The sequence below is a fragment of the Prionailurus bengalensis genome, chromosome B4 (assembly GCF_016509475.1).
Source record: "Prionailurus bengalensis isolate Pbe53 chromosome B4, Fcat_Pben_1.1_paternal_pri, whole genome shotgun sequence".
In the NCBI taxonomy this organism is placed as follows: domain Eukaryota; kingdom Metazoa; phylum Chordata; class Mammalia; order Carnivora; family Felidae; genus Prionailurus; species Prionailurus bengalensis.
The window spans coordinates 62,162,876-62,184,221 of record NC_057358.1 but is presented as its reverse complement, the minus strand read 5'-3'; the positions used below and the strand labels follow the sequence as shown (position 1 = coordinate 62,184,221).

General features: G+C 37.9%; 1 protein-coding gene across 2 annotated transcripts in view; it reads right to left on the bottom strand.

Moving 5' to 3' along the window:
- Positions 1-426: 426 nt before the first annotated feature.
- Positions 427-21,346, bottom strand: part of FAR2 (fatty acyl-CoA reductase 2) — a 154,023-nt gene continuing 133,103 nt past the window's right edge. For both annotated transcript variants that reach the window (XM_043562213.1, XM_043562212.1), the window contains exons 5-12: positions 18,569-18,746; positions 17,198-17,242; positions 14,423-14,541; positions 13,486-13,553; positions 10,980-11,151; positions 6,926-7,055; positions 3,478-3,605; positions 427-2,627 (exon numbers count right to left, since the gene is read on the bottom strand). In XM_043562213.1, coding sequence (XP_043418148.1) covers positions 2,465-2,627; positions 3,478-3,605; positions 6,926-7,055; positions 10,980-11,151; positions 13,486-13,553; positions 14,423-14,541; positions 17,198-17,242; positions 18,569-18,746 — 1,003 coding nt within the window. In that variant the 3' untranslated portion in view covers positions 427-2,464. The remainder of the gene's footprint in view (positions 2,628-3,477; positions 3,606-6,925; positions 7,056-10,979; positions 11,152-13,485; positions 13,554-14,422; positions 14,542-17,197; positions 17,243-18,568; positions 18,747-21,346) is intronic.

Genomic DNA, 21,346 nt, shown 5'->3' with positions numbered 1-21,346 from the left:
ATCAGGTATGTTGTGGCTACAGAATACAGGAATTACCAAAACTTCTTTTTTAATGTAGATGCCTCTCCTTTGTAGTTATTATCTGTCCCCTTCTCCCCAAAAGTAGAAGGCTCTTTCTCATTGCATTGTATGTATTAGACATTCAAATAATTGTCAGTTGGTCTTGATATAAAATAATTAGGGATTTTCTTTCATACAGATACCCATTTTGACTGCTTAGACATCATGTGATTTCTTTAATGCCACAGATAAAAGATGCTTCCAGCATGTAAATGTAACCTTATTAATGGTGTCAGAAAAAAGTGAAGCATTATGTATCTATGTGTTAATTTATATTCATCTGGTAATCTTCTTTGGAAGATTATATCTTTTTCTCAGGGGAGGGAGGAGATCTGTAGTAGTCAGCAGTTAAAGATACAACACTAGAAGAGGAAAACATTTTTAATTCAAACTTTCATTTAATCAAAAATCAAAATGAATACTGGATTAGTGGAATTTATGGAATTAGTGAAAACAAAAAACAAAAGTAAATTCTTAGAATAATTATGTTTTATCCAACCTCATTGAATTTATATCTTGATTTCATTTTTATTATATCTATAGTTTGTATCTTAATCAGTGTAACTCAGAAGTATCATATAGACATCTCAAACTAAAAATCACCAAGTGCTTTGTTTCAGAGCTGGGTTGTATGCCCTGGAAAGAAGTTCCCAGACCTTAGATGAGATTGGAAAAGACATTGCCCAGAACAGTTCCCCCCAAATGCCCTTTATGGTGTTCAGAAAAATCTCAAGTAATACCAGGCTAGAAGCTGCCTTCAAGCCCTGTGCACTTAACTACATGAATGTGCTTTCTGAGTATTACATATCATTCCAGAGAGCATAAATATAAGTAACTGCCATTGTTACCATTTTATGCTTGTGTCATTTGCCAGTAGTTATGATTAATTGCTTAGGCCCCAAATACTATATAATAATATTTCATGTTTTTAACATGAAATGCTGCAATCCAGCATGCACTGATATCTCAAATAAGATGAAAGTCAGGATAACAGCTATATTATTAATATAGGAATTTGGGAACAAAAACTATTAATTCATTGATAGTATACATAAAACATTTTTAAACAAAACAACACCTATTCTCTAAACGTAAAGTCACTTAGTGAAGTCTGTCATCTTCTGCTGTACATTGTACAGTTAACGTTGTCCACTTGGGATGATCAAGATACTAGTAAGTCTTGATGATCACAGAGGAGTAACTTTCCCACTATACAAAAAACTAAAACTAGCATTTACACTTGTATTTGGAATTTTGCTTTCTCATTGGCAAAGATCCAGGGACTGGTTTTTTAGGATTCTAGCCTAGTACCCTCCTCCCATTAGTCACTGAGGCCTGAGCAAAATAAGCTTAAATATAAGGGTGACTTCAATAAAAGAGAAGGAAACTCTTGAGAGAAGGTCATCAGGAAAATGGGTAATTGAAAAGATTTAGAAATAATAGTTGTCAGATTGAAATTATAAGAACTAATTTTTACAAGCATAGTAAGTAGTCCTAGTGCAAATACACTTGAGCCCTCATTCTGTACATAATTACTTAAACCTCTTGTTTTATTTTTTGTTTTTTAGATTTCAGAAGTATAGTTGAGGGAAATGCTAAATGTGAGCCCACTTTTCTAATTCTCTCAGCCTTCACTCAGGTCTCCATGGTATAACACACAAAAAAAGGCTGAGATTTCAGTGGAGGATTATTTCTTTTATGGTATATCTGAGGATGCAGAGATCATTCTTCTACTTGATCTTTTTTAATGTTAATTTTTGTGAAAGAGAGCACACGCACGCGCGTGTGTGTGTGCGCGGAGAAGAGGCAGAGAGAGAGGAAGAGAATCTCAAGCAGGCTCCATGCTGTCAGTGCGGAGCAAAATATGGGGCTCGAGCCTACAAACCCTGACATCATGACCTGAGCCAAAATCAAGAGTCAGACACTTAACCAACTGAGCCACCCAGGTGTCCCTTAATCTTGATTTTAAACTTTTCTACTGGGTACCCCTGGAATGGTTCCAAGGTTAGAACTGCCTTTCTTTAGCATATTTCAGCTTCCGTCGTATGTTATTCCATGTTCATTTAGTCAAAATTAGTCCTCTCAAGAAAAAAAAAAAAAAACCCTAAATACCAACAGACAGATGTACTTTGGTGTTTTATGTTCAAGGGCATAGAGTGTTAGGAGGCAATCTGGAAATAAATTTTCCTAAGATATGTATGATTGTAGGCTAAGATATGACTTTCCTTTTCTCACCTAAATGAAAACAATACATAGGGAAGAAATAAGGATGAATACATGACAAGACGTTTGACAGTTAATGAGCTTGGGCATATTCTTTGTTACTTCCTAATCTTAAGAACCACAGTTTGCTGTTTTGGAGGTATCCAGGAGATTCCAGATAAAAGGAGATTGCTGAATGTTCTTAGACCTTAAGTGTGCTGGATGCCCTAAAGTAGGAGAGGAATTTATAACAGAAGCTCACAATGAAGAACCAGACATTCCGAGCCATCTGAGATCGTGCGATGAGAAGGCGCCAGGCAATGAGGAAGAGGGCAGTGTTAAAGAGGTAGTGAATATTTCGGAGCCTGGGGAACAGAAATACATAACCAAAGTTAAAACAGCAAGCATCAAATACCTATCTGTGCTATCTGAAGCATAAATGTCATTTTCTGGCTCGTTAGGTGCTCCCAGGTATGTGACATGACCTTATGACATTTTGATTTTTTATCTATTTCCACAACATGCCTTCTGATTGATCGCCTTTCCATAATTATACTTTGATCATATTACCATATCACAAATCTTCACTGGTTCTTGTTCATTAGAAGGTAAGTTCTCAAGTTCTTAGCCTGCTATTTAAGGTTCCTCTTCCGTTACAATTTACCTTTCCATCCTTATAATCTCTGCATGAAAAGCCCTTTGTTTCTACCAGAATTATATCAGACTGCTGTAGTTGATTGTCCTTTATGGAATAATGACTGAAAGAAACTTGAGGCAGTTTAAGGACATGAAGAGTGGTTGAGTGAGTTGCCCATGTTAAACAGTACAGTCAAATTTCCTGCTTGTTGGGTGTATTCTTAATATCCCATTATGATGGGATGGGGTAGAAGAAAAAGAGAAACGGGTTCAAATCTGGATCCTGTATTTCCCATGTGTTACCACAAACAAGTCATTTACCTTCTTTGAGCCTAAATATATCTTTGATAGAAAAAAAAAAAAGCAGGGGTGGGGGGATAACAAAATACCCCCTCATAGGGGTGTGGTGAAGTCTAAGCAAAACTGTATTATGAGGGCATAGTATACAAGGAAGGGTCTATAATGTAGTAAATGCTTGAAAAATGTTAATTCTTCTCCTCCCCTGCTCCAATTTCATGTCCGGTATAAAATCAGATACATGGGAGAAGTGCTTAATAAATATTAACTGATTAGGCTTACCTTCTCAAATGTTGTTTTGCTTCTGGGATCCCAGCCATATCCTCTTTCAGTAAGTACTTCTTAACTCCTAAAACATAATTTTCAATGTATTCCAACCAGTTCAACTGGCGCACATCAAAGTTGAATACCTGAAAGGCAAGAAGACATTATGGATTGCTAGAATTGCACTGCTGGAGACCATCACTTTGTCCTTTTGAAAAATTTCTTTTACATAAATGAGTGAAATTCAGTTTGGGAGACTTGGGTGGGACCCCTTCAAAGGAGATTATTTGAACAGTTATTTCCAAGGCACTGACAAAATGGATTATCATTTACACAGAAACATTCAGACACCGATCAAGCACAAATATTTGACATTTAAGAAGTCTTGGGAGGGAAATTTAAAGGAACTGGCATTAGCTGGTGAAAGCTAATTTCATTTCAAGTAAATTGGGATTATTTTTAAAAGTGATGGGTAGGGAGCAAAACAAACTGTGCTTCTCCTTTTTTCCATTCTTTAAATTTTGGTGGTGTTTCCTTGGCCTACCCTCCTTTCCTGCAATATCACCATTTCATTATGCAGATTAAGGTAAACTGAATAAGCAAACTCTTAAAGAATAGTTTAGCAGAAATTATATTCTGTATTTGCTTTAGAGATGTTATCTACTATGTGTGCTGTTAAATGAAGCCCTTCAAAAACATTTAGAGTTAAGCGGTAAGAGTTAAGTGTTTCTCTTGGAACCATAGTGTATTTTCTCCTCTTGGATACAGAATACCATGGAACTATATTTTCCCTTTCACTTTGCCACCAAAAAGCTCAAAAACAGATTCTCTGCTTTACTGCAGTGACTTAGTAAGATCTTGTAGACTACATATGGACATCCTATTTTTTCATTCTTTCTTATCTTTGACTTCATATTTTAATGCATATTTTCCCTAGTTTGGTGTTTTATTTCTATTTTCTTTTATTATAGATTATATATAATACATGATATTTTACATTTATATATAATTTATTAAATATTATATGATATATATGTTTATTGCAAGTTATCTCAAATAATACGGAGTATTAACAAAGAGCAGATGAGATGACTGAGTTCCAGAGAGCTTCATAGACTTGTCCAACAACTGAAATGCTTTTCAAAGGTAATTCTGCATCACTTTGTTTGGATATGTTTATTTACTATAGTATCACTAAATATTACTTATTCATTTATATAAAGAGAGGCTTTTATTTTTATACCAGTTAACATTTCTAAGTTAGATTTCAGTAACGTCCTTGTTTGGAATCCTCATTCCATATGGCAAGTCAAACTGAATTCTAAGCCGATTCTCAGCCAGAGTTTGGCAATTATATGCAATTATTCAGGACTGTTACCTTTGTTATTTTGAAAGTGTATGTTAAATCCATAGCACATTTGATTCTTTTCATTTTCAAAAAATTTTTGGTTATTTTAGGTTAAAATAGTAAAATGTCAAAAAATGAAGCTCTAAGCTACCTTTTGAATTAGAGGGATAAATTACATGGGAAAAATGCAATAAAGATAACTGTACATAAAACCTGTAGCTAATTTTAAAAACAATTTACAATAGTTTTTTTTTTAAACAACATAGTTTGATCATTATCCATGCATTTCAAACAAGTACTTAGAATAATTTTGTTTATACAAGGGATGTAAATATTTCTGAAAATAGCTCTATTTCATGTCAGTTTTAGAGATGCTCTGCAATGATTTCAGTTAAAATATCCCTCTAAATCTCACCTGGTGTATTTAATTTAACATTTATGGTGTTTGACTTTAAGTAACCCTTAGGTTCCATGACCCGAAGTAATTCTAGGGCTTGGATTTGAATTATACTCTGAGGCTGGTATGTAGGAGTAAAGCCCATAGCTGGCATGTGAGGCTGGCAGTAGCCTCGCATTTCCTTCTCAGTGTGATGTGGTCTCTTCTACATGCTGTCAAGTACTAGATAAATCGAGAAATGCTTTTTTCTTTAAAAAATTTTTTAATTAGAAAAACTTTTATTTATTTTGAGAGACAGCAAGTGAGTGAGCAAGCATAAACAGCGTAGGGGCAGAGAGAGAGAATCCCACTGACAGTGCAGAGCCCGATGCAGGGCTCAAACTCACAAACCGTGAGATCATGACTTGAGCCAAAACCAAGAGTCGGACGCTTAACTGACTGAGCCACCCAGGTACCCCAGAAAGTTTTAGTAGATAGTGTCAACCAAGAGAGTGAAAACTTTAAAATTTAATTGAAAACTCAGGATATGCTCAGGGAACACATGACTCTCTGAGGAAAAAACAAACTGGAAACGTATAAAGTACACAAGATTTCTATACTTGTGAATTTCAGAATATACAAAGATTTCAAGAGTGAACATTTATAACTGCCAAGAAGCTAATGTAAAGAAAATAAATGGCATGGCTATTAAGCAATTAATGTGAAGGCCTGTCTTGAGGAATGAAAATCTGAATTATCATAGATCATTATAGGGATAGAGGCTATATGTGCTGTACATGTACTAGAGAGAAGGCAGTACTGATGGAGGGAGGTCTTAGTGGGATGCACATAAGAGTTGGGGTTAGCTTTAAAAAGTAGGAAAGAGGGATGCCTGGGTGGCTCAGTCAGCTAAGTGTCCAACTCTTGATTTTGGCTCAGGTCATGATCTTGAGGTTCGCGGGATTGAGCCCTGTGTCAGGCTCTGCACTGGCTGTGTGGAGCCTGCTTGGGGTTCTCTCTTCCCCCTTCTCTCTCTGTCCCTCCCCTGCTTGCACACACTCTCTGAAAAATAAACAGAGGCCCCTGGGTGGCTCAGGTCATGATCTCATGGCTCGTGGGTTCAAGCCCCATGTCAGGCTCTGTGCTAACAGCTCAGAGCCTAGAGCCTGCTTTGGATTCTGTGTCTCCCTCTCGCTCTCTTTCCCACCTCTACTTGCACTCTGTCTCTCCCTCAAAAATAAACATTAAAAATTAAAAAATAAACCTTAAAAATAATAAAAAGGAAGGAAAGAACTGTAGCTTTGGAGATGCAGAATGATCTTGATTTAACAAGAGCAGTGGGTGAGTTTATGAGGAATGAAATTGTGATTTCTCATTGAAGTCCTATGCTGTGGGTTTAGGGAAAATACAGAGGTACTGAGGATTTGCTGAGGACAAACCAAGGGTGAACAGGAATGGAAGCGAAATATGTGAAATGTGACTGCAGGATAGCAGGAGGATCTAATCAAAGTCGAGAACCCAGGACTCTTATCTACATTAACTTATTTCCTGCATTGTGTCAATAATACTGATGGATTTTCTTAGCCAAAAAAAAAAAAAAAGGGAGGGAGGGAGAGAAAGAAGGGAGGGAGGAAAGGGAAGGAAGGAAGACCAGAAAAGACAAAAAAGAATTCTGTGTATGTAACTAAAACTTCTTCATCCATCAGCTTTCCAGGTCAAATGGTTGTCAGGACTCTACTCACTCTCTGGTCTTCAGGACTCAGCTCAGACATCAGCATTTCCGTATTGTATGTGCTCCATTCCCAACTCCGGTTGACAAAATACTCCAGCATGGACACTGTTCTTAGCAGCCGATTCATGAGCTTTGTCATCCTGAGGTAAAAATCAGGTAGAAGCAAATATCAGCACACCACAGATGGCTGCTTCCATGCTACTCTATAGGATGTAGGACACATTATTTTTTGAGAAACGAGAATTTCCTTCTTGCCCCCATTTCTTCATTAAAACAGATTCTTTTTTTCTCTTTCCACATTATCTCTGTTGAATAAAGGAAGGGGATGAAACTAATGGAGTCTGTTAGGCATTTTAATACAAACAACCTCCTCCTCTTCCTCTTTACTACCTTCTCTTTCTCAAAAGTGGCAGATATTTTAAAAGCCGAGCCAGATATTGGAAAATAACTAGGTGATCACCTACTGTGTGGCACAGTGCTGATACTTTGAAAAAAAATACTACCTCAGCTAATTCTCATATCTGTCAGGTAGGTATTTATCTGCATTTTATGAGTGGGTAGAAGGAGCTTAAGATAGATGAAGTGGCCATGATAATACTAAGTGTCAAAGGCAAAATTGAAACCCAGTTTTGACCACCCTCAAAAAGCTTATGCTTTTATGATCTCACCACTCTGTCCCATGACTTCAGATGGCCCACATCTTCCAGTCCTGTGGTCAGGACTTGGACCAGCTCTGCTGTGTGAACTTCTCAACTTTACAATAATTTATCGAAAACTTTCAGATGTGATCTTATTTGATCCTCACAGTAGGAATCTGTGAGGGAGTAAAGATCTATTATTATTTATCTTCCTTAATCTTACACAAGGGTTAACAGCTTAAAGTTCACACAGCTACCGCTTAAACCTAGATCTTCTGGCTACAGATCACTTTGGCCTGTAGAACATTTCTCTTAGGCCAGTTTTGCCAGTAGTGATTACTGTAGTTGACCCAGTAATGACTTACACTGTTTTGGGAATTTGGTCTTGTTTCTGGTCAGATCCTAATGACTTATCAGGGACTTCTCTCATTGTATCATGGGAAATTCTTAGGCAGAGGGTAGACTCATTATTCCCTGGTACCAGCATTACAGTAGCCTTCCATTTAGCTATTATTATCTAACATTTTTGCTATAGACTATTTGTATGCCCCTCCTCCCCAAATTCATATATTTAAACCTATTCCCACCAATGTGATAGTATTTGGAGGAGAAGACTTGGGAGGTGATTAGTGCCTCTCTCTCTCCCTCGGACTTTCCAGCTAGTGAGGACACGAGAGAGAGAGAGAGAGAGAGATGGCTGTCTAGGAACCAGGCCCTCAGCAGATGCTGAGTCCACTAGCATCTTGATCTTACACTGCCCAGTCTCCAGAACTGTGAGAAATAAACTGTTACTTGTAAGCCTCCCAGTCTATGATATTCTGCTATAGCAGACCTAATAATGACCATCTTTATCCATTCTACAATTCTGATGGAATTGATGTGATTTTAATAAATTTAATTTTTGAAAATGATCCTTGTACAATGATATCCTATGTACAGAACTATATCAGCATAATTTTTTTAAAGAAAGAATACATTTCTTACTTTTAGGTAGAGAAGGTCTTCGTAACACATAAAATGTGAAAGCCATAAAGGAAAAGAGTGATTCATGTAAAAATCTGAAACTTCTTTAGTAATAATAGTGATTGCTATATGCTGTGCCCTCATATAAATAGTATAAAATAAGTATGTTAACTGTCCCTTTTTATAGGTGAGGCAGTTAAGTATTAGAGATAGGACTCATATGGCTAATTTGGTGAAGCCAGTATTTAAATCTGCAAGTTATACTTTGAACTCCATGCTATTAAGACCTACACTATATGTAGTCCCCTTGTATTAGAAAAAGTTTAATAATTGAAGGTGTGAGATAAGAAAGTGACTTGGGAAAAATATATTAAATATAAGTTTACACACATACATAGGAGTTTCTGTAAATTAATAAGGACAACCTAAGAAAAACAGGTGAGAAACAGGCAGACAACTCAGGAGAAATACTGAATGCCCAATGACCACAGAAAAGCCCAGCCCCTCCAGCAATCGGGACTGCAAATCAAAGGAACGAGAGATGCCAATCATTATCATTAGTTTGACGATTCAAAAGATTGATTTTTGGCAAAGTAGTGATGAGGGTAAGAAAAAACAAATTTTTACCCTCATGCGCTGATGTGATAGTGCCAATTGTCAAACTGACAGAGCCTTCCTTTAGGGCAGCCTGGCAGTAGTCACAAAACTCAGAGACATCCTCCAATCCAGCAATCACACTCCTCAGCTTCCTGACCCAGTGGCATGTTCTAAAAAAATGGGTGTGCACTGATACTCATGACCGCATTGTTTGGTAGAGTTAAAAGGACACCAGTAGGCAGAATGACTTTGATTTTCATGGGCCATTAGTGAAAAAAGTTAGAAAATTTGCAGGCCTGATTTGCACACACACACACACACACCTCAATGCAAAACTATATTTATGCATGTCTATATATGGTTGTAAGTGCGTAAAAGATTATACACACACACACCTGGGAAGGGAAAGGATCTCAAAGGATTCTGGCATTTTCTGCCATAAAGATTATTTCCTAAAATACCTGTGACCAAACAAACCTACCCATTTCCCACAAATATTAGTTTAATTTCTCACAAACAAAATTCATAAAGATTTTTATTAGGTCCCTTTCTCCTGTTTCTCTTTTCTGCTTATGAAACTTTGCTCTTTCTGCAGGTCTTCTTTCAACCCTGATCTGTGTTAAAATCTTCAGCATTTCTGCCTACAATAGGGTTTTCTTCTTTTCCCATCTTTATTTAATAAGCCCCATACATGGGGTGCTTGGGTGGCTCAGTCGGTTAAGCACCCGATCTTGATTTTGGCTCAGATCATGATCCTAAGGTTGGTGAGTTCAACCCCATGTCAGGCTCCATGCTGACAGCACGGAGCCTGCTTGGAATTCTCCCTCTTTGCCCCTTCCCTGCTCACATGCGTGTGCGCTCTCTCTCAAAATAACTAATAAAAAAAAAAGCCCTATGCAAATATTTTCTCCATAGCCACAATGTCTCCTTTTCACCTTGCTCAAGAAAAAGCTGATGATTATTGAGTTATCAGCTCTAAATTGGGTCTCTGAAAATTTGGATAAAAGTGACATTGCCTAAGTTTTAGTCATTTGCACTGCTAAGAAGGATGGAAATTCAACACACTGAGAGAGGCTTCCTCCTGTAGAGAGACTAGAACAGAAGGCAATGCTATTCATGCTCCTGATTCTTGCTTGCAGCAATTGCCTTTGGTGCTTATAATTATGACTCTTGAGAGACAATATTCAAGACACAGAGTTTAAGTGAGAGAAAGGGATACGTCCTATGTCACACAGCTAGATGGTGACACAGCTGCCTCAGCATCCACACATTTCATTCTACCTTGTTCCCTTTATTTCTTTACTCACCTCTAGGTGGCAGTAAATCTGGTTCAGGTTTCTCCAGATCTTTATTCTGTCACTTGGAGTCTACTTTAAATTCTTCCCCGAAGCTTCTACATCCTATTTGTAAAACTGGCATACCGAGAATATCCTCTCTGGGTTGTGAGAATGAAAATGAGATCATCCCACATCATTCCGTGTGTGTGTGTGTGTGTGTGTGTGTGTAAGTGAGGCTGTTATCATTATTTTAATATTACCTAACAATTTAGAAAACCCCAGACTTAGAGTCTCAGTTGCTTTCCTTTTGGTGGATGATTACTTGCTGAATTCACCAAGTTCTTCAATATTGAACTTCCATTATTATGAGAGAGGATTTTTAAGGTAGGAGTCCCTCTGGGGCTTCTCACTACTACTGCTTTGATTTTGTCCCCAAATATATACATACGTGTGTGTGTGTGTGTGTGTGTGTGTGTGTGTATGATTTAGTTATCACTTTTGATCCCCAGATGAAAGGAGGGCTAAGGACTTTGGGATCCTAATTTTCCATGCGGCAACACTCTTAAAGCAATTGACTTCAGCTTCTTACCTGGGCTTCCTTCCTGTGAGCCGTAGATAGAAGTCGTAGATGATGGCAGGGGCTCGGTGGCTGACTGCATTCCAGTACTGGCTTGTGATGGTATTGGTTGTGAAGTCCGCATTCGGCCTCCTAAAAGCTCTCTCAAATGGGACTTTTTCAAAGGTTGCCAAGACTTGGAATCCTGTGGAAAGAATAGAGCACTAAGTCCAGGCACATATAAGCCCACTGTAGTTGAGGTTGCAATGGGTCAAAATGATAAAGACTAATGATTTGCTGTGTAGAGTCAAGAATCAATCTGAGACAATATTAAGGTTATTTATGCCAGGCAAGACGTCACCTGCAAAAATCAAACAATGAGAATGGGTTACAAAGTGGGTCCTTTTCTTGAAACCTTACACTAAAAGCAACTTCTTGGGGAAATAATAGTTCTAGTCAATACAGTGAAGAACTGTTCAGAAAAACTTAAATCCATCATTGGTTCCAAGGATATCTAGTCTATTCTGAAAGCCCCAAGACAGAACCTGAAGGCTTTATTTCCTAGGCTGGATTGTTACTTGCAGAACCATCAGGAAAGTTTCTTCACATTTTACTTAAACCTTTAAAAAGGGTTACCTTTTAGAAAAAAATTTTAATGTTTATTTTTGAGAGAGAGAGAGAGAGCAAGCGAGCGAGTGAGGGAGGGGCAGAGAGAGACACACAGAATCCGGAGCAGGCTCCAGGCTCTGAGCTGTCAGCACAGAGCCCAACGCGGGGCACAAACTCAGGAACCGCGAGATCATGACCTGAGCCAAAGTCGCACGCTTAACCGACTGAGACACCTGAGACACCCAGGCGCCCCTATAAAGGGTTACTTAAAGCTTCATAAAGTTTAAGTAAAATAGAGAATATCAAGGCAGGATTCCCTTATACTGGTTCACTTTAAATACCAGTCTTTTACTTCTTGGATATTTCTGCTTCTCTAGGAATATCCAGACTCAATCGTCCACTCTTGTCTCCAGACTTTTTTTTCACAATTTTTTACATTGTTATGTAGATAAAACCTAGTTAAAAACTTTTAATGTACAGTTGTAAAATAATTACTAAAAAAAAACTAATTCAAATTCAATATTTATTTTATGTATGTAAAATTTTCAAAGGCTATGCCTAAGTTCATTTTTCAATTATAATGATACCAATTCTTATGGTGATATGACTATTGTCCTCCTCAAACAAGATTACCTGGAAATCTATATAAAATATATATACCTTACACAGAAAAGATTCTCAAGAAATATCTGGCCCAGGAATCTGGACTCTTCTCCTCCCAGAGGGAGTCATAATCACTTTTAAGAATCACTAGTGAAGTGGTTACTGACCACTGGGGAGAGTCAAGAGACGCATCTTCTACTTCTATTTTGGGTACCAGCCTCCATATGAATTTGAATAGATCTTTTATTCTCCAGGGGCCGCATATGTAAAATAAAGCAAGGCCACTAGATTATTTTTAAGATTACTTTCAACTGTGATATTGTATAATTTGATAAATAAGAGATAATAAGTTTCAGCACGGAGGAAGACTTGTAAATTTCAGAAATGTAATTTCCATGTTTTATTTAAGAGCCTAAGATATCTGGTTTGCTTCTACGAATGCCACTTTTATAAGTGATATCATAATTCTGTTACTGACGTAGAGGAGATTTATTTCCAAATATGTTCAGAGTTATTTAGATACATGATCTAAAGAACTGGATATATGATCTGAAGAACTTTGATGATAGTAGATCATTTCATTTTTACTGAAGTAACAACTTTGCAAACAATAGCATAGCAGAGTGTTCTGAATTGGGAATCAGATTCTAACAAATGAAGTTCATTTGATTTTTTCTATATCTAGTATCTAAACAAAGTTAGATCTTCTAAAAGTTTCAGATATTTGCAAGACAACTCCTAAATTGACAAAGGAGGACAAGATTGGTTAGCTAATTTTCTTTTACATGCAGGATTAATTGCTTCAACAAGATACTTTCAAGGTCACATGTAAGGCTCACTGTATAAATCAATGAAGAGTATTGCTGACTCAGTAACAAAAGTTAGTAGTATTGAACTTTTCTAAATCTACTTGGTCATTGATCATTTCACAGTCTCAGTGGGGGAGCAAGGAGGCAAGGGATATGCACATGGGAGCAGCTGCCCCAGCAGGAATATTTCATCATGGACATTACTTATCATTGCTGACTTTTGCTCAGTTTTCTTGATTTTTAAAATCTTTGTAGCCAGTGAACCCCTTATTGCTTACAATCATGTAGATATTCCACTGACTCCCTTTGATGTACCATAGTACATTCTAGTTAACTCTTACACATTTATAATTTCTAATTATTTTATCTTTTTTGCTTATTTTTTTTCTTTTTCTCCCATTTGACTCCAAGCTCCAGAACACATTTTGTCCATCCCCACCCCCTACCCCTGTGGTAGACATTCACAGTGTGAGGGCAGACACTAATAGGTAGGTAGTTACATCTCTATAGACACTTACCCATTTTGCCCCAGTTACAAGGATTGAAGTTACCAGACGTACAGTGGTAGATTAATGTTGACTTAGGTCTGAAAAATGAAATAAAAATTAAATAAATACAACTAAATGAAAGACTAATGGAAAAAATATAAGGAAAAATAACATTTAAACAAGATTGTTTCAGTAGTTTCCATAATGAAAGCAACACTTCCATCTTTTGTTCCTTCTTTGGGTAAAAAAGCAAAATGGAAGAGGACTAGGGAAATATGGGTGTTTGTGCATGTGCACACAGAGAGCTCACAAAGGTTGATGTATTTAAGCAGCAAATGGAGGTACCATGACAATGAGAAAGCGGGTCACATTCCTTACTTCTGGACATGGTTACTGGGCAAAATATAGGCTATGTTTTCTCCTAAATTCAGTTAAGCCCTGCTGGATTGAAAAACATCTAAATGGCTGACTTCAAATAAGAAAATTTTAATTCTGTTTGTCATTTACTATCAAAGCCAAATATATAAACAACCGTGGTTTTTTTTTTTTTTTTTTTTTTTTTTGGTACTAGGAAATAGCCCCCATATGGTGATCTGAGATTTTGGCATTTATCAGGAAGTGAGCAGTTCTATAAAATATAAAAGATGCCCTCATTTCACCCACTTTTATCTCCTTTGCCTTGAAAAAGGAAGCTGTATTTTAAATTACCGAATAGGAGGAAAAACTCTTTTTGGTTATCAATTTTATGGTTAAAGGATTTAAAGAGTTTGTTACTTTATGATCAAAATACACATCAGTATTTATAAAACACCTCCATGCATACATGATGGCATATTTGAAACTCTAAAATATTAAAACAAATCCTCTTTCACATTTGGGGCCTTCTGCAATCAAATGCATACAATAAGCCTAACATATTCACCCTCCTCCTCGTCAAAGCTCTGCAAGCTGGCTTATGCATGCACACCTGTGAACTGCTGTGTACCATCCTACGGCCAAGGTGAGATTGACAACTGTATCAACTGGAATTAAATCTGCCACTGCCATCGGAGTAGCTCTTATGGACCGGAGAAACCCTTTCCCGGCCTGCACAGGAAAAAAGAACATAAAATAGGTTTAAGTAATAATTGGGGCTAATACTAATACCGCTAGTTACAACAGTTAGCACTGACTCGCTGCTGACTGGGTTATTGTGCTAAGGCTGACTTTTCTCAGCCTACCCAACCCCCCAGCCAAGTTCGCCTCAAATGCCAGCATTTCCATAGTAGTCCTAAGGTCCCTTTAGAGAGTGCAGTTCCTCAGATTTGTGAGAGGTTAGTATATCTAGTTAATAAACACCAACAGTTTTTTCACATTTAATAATTAATCCATGAGATATTTTAAGAATTAAGGTTTCCCAAATTTCCCGCTATTACTAGTATACCATTTCTTAAATGATGTCATTTTCTGCTAGTGCCTAGTAGCTTACAAACAATAGTAGACACTAAAGGTTTAAGAAACACTTTTAAAAATTAGGGGCACCTGGGTGGCTCAGTTGGTGAAGCATCCAACTCTTGGTTTTTGGCTCAAGTCATGATCTCATGGTTCGTGAGTTCAAGCCCTGCATCAGGCTCTGTGCTGACACTGTGGAGCCTGCTTGGGATTCTCTCTCTCTCTCTCTCTCTCTCTGCCCCTTCTCCCCCTCCTCAAAATAAATAAACTTTTTAAAAAAATTAATAAATTTCTACCATTCCACAAAAACTTTTTTATTACTTAGGAAAGGGCCACCACTTTTTGTTAAGTGTTAAGTATCTTAGTTCACAGATCACTGATCTTATGTAGATGTAAGAATTGGGAATTATTAACATTAATAAATAAGTCATGCCAACAAATAAGTCAGTTAATAAATAGTCATGTTTCTTGATTTTATGAAGTTATTGATACCCTGCATATTTCTAGCATCGATTTGCAATGGTTAGCATTTTCTTTTCTTAAGTTCCTCATTTTTATTTTCTTGTAACTGATTCCTCTTCCTTTGGATGTAAGAAATCAGTTTTAAAAAATTTAGAAAATCAGAATAAATATGATTTATAAATAATATAAAAATTTTTTTTCAACGTTTATTTATTTTTGGGACAGAGAGAGACAGAGCATGAACGGGGGGGGGGGGGGGCAGAGAGAGAGGGAGACACAGAATCGGAAACAGGCTCCAGGCTCTGAGCCATCAGCCCAGAGCCTGACGCGGGGCTCAAACTCACAGACCGCGAGATCGTGACCTGGCTGAAGTCGGACGCTTAACCGACTGCGCCACCCAGGCGCTCCTGATTTATAAATAATATAAAGAAATTCATTTTAGGGTCATGTTAAAATAATTATGTTCTAAGTTACCAAATATTCACCCCAACTAAGCTTTAAAGAAGAGAGAATTGAAGACAGGTAGAGAACAAAAAGAGAGGGGCTGCTAGAAAAATAAAGAAATCAGAAGGAAGTTCACTGTCCCTGTCTTTGACAGGTAGTCACAATTCACTCTCTTATATGTTAGTTCACGTTGGATCTAGCTCTGAGAAGAACAGAAATAACCTGAAGCATGAGGTTTCTTTTTTTTTTTTTTTTAATTTTTTTTTTTCAACGTTTATTTATTTTTGGGACAGAGAGAGAGCATGAACGGGGGAGGGGCAGAGAGAGAGGGAGACACAGAATCGGAAACAGGCTCCAGGCTCTGAGCCATCAGCCCAGAGCCTGACGTGGGGCTCGAACTCCGGGACCGCGAGATCGTGACCTGGCTGAAGTCGGACGCTTAACCGACTGCGCCACCCAGGCGCCCCTGAAGCATGAGGTTTCTAATAAGATTTAAATTCAGGGAGAGAATTGAATTCCTATTCATTGTCCTAAAGAGTAGAGTAATGGTTCTGGTCTTACAGTGTTTCAGCGTGAACTGTGAACTAGGTCACAGCTCATGTCAACCACATCAGCCTTCAATGCAGGGAGAAACCCACTGATGATGACTTACAGGCACCACTGACATTTCTACTTGTCTGTGAGAGGATCATTGGTGAAAAGTATTTACTAAAGTCATCAATTTTTACATGTGAAAAATTTGCTCCAGTGGGTGGTTCTCTTTCTTGTATCTGTTGAGCACCAGTTATTGATGTATGTATATATATACATACATATATACATACATATATGTGTATATGCATATATACATACATATATGTATATACACATACATATATGTATATATACATACACACATATATACATATATACATGTATATACATATACACATACATATTGTGTATATATATATATACATACATAAAATTTCTATCCACACACAAACTCTTATATGTGTATTATAATAAAAAATTTAATCTTTGGGAATGTGACGTTTATTGCATCCCCTTTGGTGTACTAATTCACACTATTAATAAAGAGGAAAAAGGAGGAAACACTCCCATCTTGTGGTAATCAAAGGGAAATACAGACATGGTCCTTGATGCTCAGATTTTTCCAAAAATAACTCCTAAATCGTAATTGATATCACAGGACCTCTGTTTTCCTGATAATAAAATCTACAAACAATAGAAGTAATTTCATCCTGCCTCTATTTTCCAATCAGCAAAACTGAGATTAAGTTGCTTCGATAATAATAAAGTAACATTTATGGTTTTGGATCAATGAAGCCAAAGCAACACTAAGCATTTCCTTACCATTCCTCCACTACATTTCAAGTAGTTGTTTCTACAGTGTTATACATACCGCAATAATGAGTCCACTAGGTCCATTTAAGTTATCAACCCAACCCTAAAAGAAAAAAAGATCTCTATTGGTTACACATGTCAGAAAATCATAATATATCTGTAACATCTGCAGTCTGATCTTAATAAATTTCAAAAAAGAGCACTGAGACCCTGGCTGATAGAACAGTCTAAGCCAGTTTTTCTAAGACCAGAAACAAAGATCAGTGGCAAAGCACTGGATATTTCTGCACTTGTGCAAGAATTAAGATTCTGCCAGCATTCTGGAGGAGTCATGGAGAATTTCAAATTGTTTTATGACCTCTTACAGGCTAAATTGCACCTTGTCTTAATATCATAACCTGCCAATCCATTTATTAACCATCATTTTTCTCCACCTCAGTCCTGATTTTAATTCTCCAGGGGAACACTACAAATCAAACATGACTTGTAGGAATTATCCAGTTCTCAAAAATGAGAAGTCATGTGTCCAAACTCCACTTGTATTAGCTTGCTTAGAGATGTTAACAGGGAGAATATGCTCAGGAGCAGTTAGAGGAAAATGTCTTTCTGAGTTTGTCTCCTAAGCCCTAAAAGCAAGTCAGTTGACCTTATTCTGTCTGTTTCTTTATATGTAAAAGTCAAAGTGTGTGTGGAAAATAGGAGACGAGACAGAAAAGAGAAGATGAAGGGATTGTTGAGTCTTCTACTAGGGACCAGGCACTACACTAAACAAACACTCCTCATACATTGTCTCATTTGGTTGACTCTCCAAAGTGGGTCCAGTATTGGGCTAAAACAGTATTAGCCCAGTTTTATAGATGAGACCACTTAAAAGGCTCCATTGTCAGTAAGTACTACAGCTCAAATTTGGGGGGCCCTAAAGCTTCACAAAATTGCTTCAAAAAAGATGCTATAATTTAGTGTACTTTCAAAAGGATATTGCAGTATACAGACACAAAAATTATTATTCCTACCCTGAGAACCTTCTGTGAACTTTGTGATTCTTATTTGCCCTGGCAGTTGTAATACTACCAGTTTGGACATCAAGAACATTCTGGTATATTTAAACTATAGAGGGAAAGCCAAGAACTAAAACTATCTCCCATGGAATTTTTACACTAGGGTTAACAAGAAGTGAATTTAAGATCTCCAGCCAAGTCTAGGCTCCCAGAGGAGCATCATACTGGACAGATCCTGAACCAAACATGGAATTTTGTCCTAGTACAATGGGTTCATGTTCGATTTGCTGCACTCAGCTACATATTCTGAGAAGAGAGAGGCAGAGAGAGAGAGAGAGAGAGAGGGAGAGAACATCAGAAAGTAATTGGGTGAGAAGGATGCTGGTTTGGAAGCAAAGCAAGGAATCTGGAATCCAGGTGAGTGGGCTTACCGGGAAAGGCTCCTGCCAGGTTGCTCCCACAATGGACGGCCTTATGATGGCAATGTTTAGGTTCCCACTCTCTTGTTGCACCACCATTTCTCCCAAGGCCTTGGTGTATGTGTAAGTATTGGGCCGATCCCCAATCAGCTTGGGTGTGATCTCATCAATAATAGCATCGTCTAACCACCTGAGGGTAGTCAGAGTACAAAAGAATTCTAGCAACATGTGTTAGACAATAGACCAAAAAAAGAAAGAAAAGAAAAAGAAAGAAGAAAGAAAGAAAGAGAGAAAAAGAAAAGTTCCCCAAAACAAGCCCTGTGAGACACAATCAAACAACACTTTCCATTTCTCGCTTGAGTTCTAGAATTCAGAACAGTTGCAAGATATCCAAGTTGAGTGGGTATCCAAATCCTGTGCGCTGAATGAACTCTTTGCTCTGCACTGCTAAGCCCAATCCCATCAGTTGAATCCTGCTTCCTTCCACTCAGATCGATAAATTCAGCAGCGATACAATCTACAGCTTTATTATGTTTGATCTCTAATTATCACCAATTACTTCCTCTCCAACCGGTTCACAAGTTCATCCAGGAGCATATTTGTGAGCTCCAGTCACCCCCCAGGAGCATGGCACGTTCTGTATTCACAGAGTTGAGAGGCTCGCATCCAGGGTGCTTCCGTGGCAGCCCCACTCATTCAGTGTTGTCCAATTAACACCGAGTGCACTGATCTTGCAACCTTCAGCTTTTTGCTTTTAAAATTGTGTTCAATGCCTTAACAAATAAAAGCAACTACATTTGGCAGACTTACAATGTGTTTTAGCAAATCTATGAAATGCATTTTGGAGCTCTATTTGCAGTCTATGGTAATAGCTTGATAATTATTTCCAGAGATTTTGCATGAATTTTGAAGTGCTCTAGTAACTATGAATAGTCTGTCAAGTGGAGTGATTATAGTACGCTGAAGCCACTTTAACAGAGTGATTATTGAATACCTGTACTTACAGAAAGACAAGTATCATGAATAACTGAGTTACCATGATATCAGCCTAATCTCTTTTTTAAAGATGTCAGAACTATTTTGATAATCCCAAAGTCTATCTGTGCTTCTCAGAGAAAGCAATAAAATCATCAATTAAATATTTAACGTTTCTCTTAATTGGAAGGTCTATTTGGTTAAACATTTGATATAATACAGTTTTAAAAATTAGGCTACCTAAGGGGTGTCTGAGTGGCTCAGCCGGTTAAGCATCTGACTCTTGGTATCGGCTCAGGTTATGATGGGTCGTGAGATGGAGCCCCTCATTGGGCTGAGCTGGTTGGGACTCTCTCTCTCCCTCTCTGCCCCTCTGCTGTTGCTCTCTCTCAAAATAAGTACACTTAAAAAAATTAGGCTACCTAAATATGCTAGTGTGATTTTTATAATCCGTGTGTTTGGTACATTTATTCCTATCTTAAAGGACTGAGCTCAGTCATACTATTTTGATTATAGGGAAATCTTAGCTGTTACCGCTTTGCTCCCATGACAAATTATTGAGCATTTAAGATGTGCTTATGCCAATACTTCAGAAAAACAACTCTCAATTTTAACACCTCTCATTGGATATTGGAGTGTCTGTAATGTTTTTGGTTTTCCTTGCTTTGCTGCTATTAGTGCTGAGTGTTTGCTAGTTACTCAAATGCCTTTTGATTTAAATTAAATAGGCAGGGGCGCCTGGGTGGCGCAGTCGGTTAAGCGTCCGACTTCAGCCAGGTCACGATCTTGCGGTCCGGGAGTTCGAGCCCCGCGTCAGGCTCTGGGCTGATGGCTCAGAGCCTGTAGCCTGTTTCCGATTCTGTGTCTCCCTCTCTCTCTGCCCCTCCCCCGTTCATGCTCTGTCTCTCTCTGTCCCCAAAATAAATAAACGTTGAAAAAAAAAATTTAAAAAAAAATAAATTAAATAGGCAAAGGTCGAGAAGTTCCCAGAATAAAAACAACTCCAAATACTTAGAAAACCAGAAGATTTTCCAATTATATAGCCACCTGATGGTTGGGCTAAAGCTTGTGGGATGATGCAGGCACCTCTCCATTTTATGTTAATGTTACCTTTACCTCATCTTATTTGATGGTCAACAGGGGGTTAACTGACCTAAGACCCTTTTGTTTCACCTGCAAACATACAGAGGCTTCAAAAACTGTGTTGGAGGAAATACAGCCTGATTTCAAGAAGGTTGTAAAGAAAAAAATCTATGAAAAATCAGAACCCGGCCATGAGCTAGGATTATACGTCACATGGCTGGCACCAGCTGTTGTCACTGATGTTAGTGTGCATGGCAAGGGTAATACTTGGAGGCTTTGGTGAGTTAGCTTATCTGCGAAAGTGCTGGTTGTGTAGGTTTCTAAGAACACAACTGCAGAAGTTGCAGTGCCCTGTAAATGGCCTCCCTCTACTAGTCATAGCTCTGCCTGTGTTCCATAATATCATTTTCTATTCTATAGTATCGATCTTTTTACTTGTGAAAAATGGCAATAATTTCATCTGTTCTAAATTCTTGGGATATCATGAGAACGAACAGGAATATTCGCAACTGCACTTAAAGCCATTTGATAAAACAAAGGAGCCAAGAAACCGAAGACATGTTGATTTTGGGGACAACCACCAAGGAGCATGTGTCTACAGTGGTAATAGTTGGTTTTGAAATACCTTTTCTTGGGCGCCTGGGTGCCTCAGTCAGTTAGGCATCTGACTCTTGATTCCGGCTCAGGTCATGATCTCACGGTTCATGAGATGGAGCCTCGTGCCAGACTCTG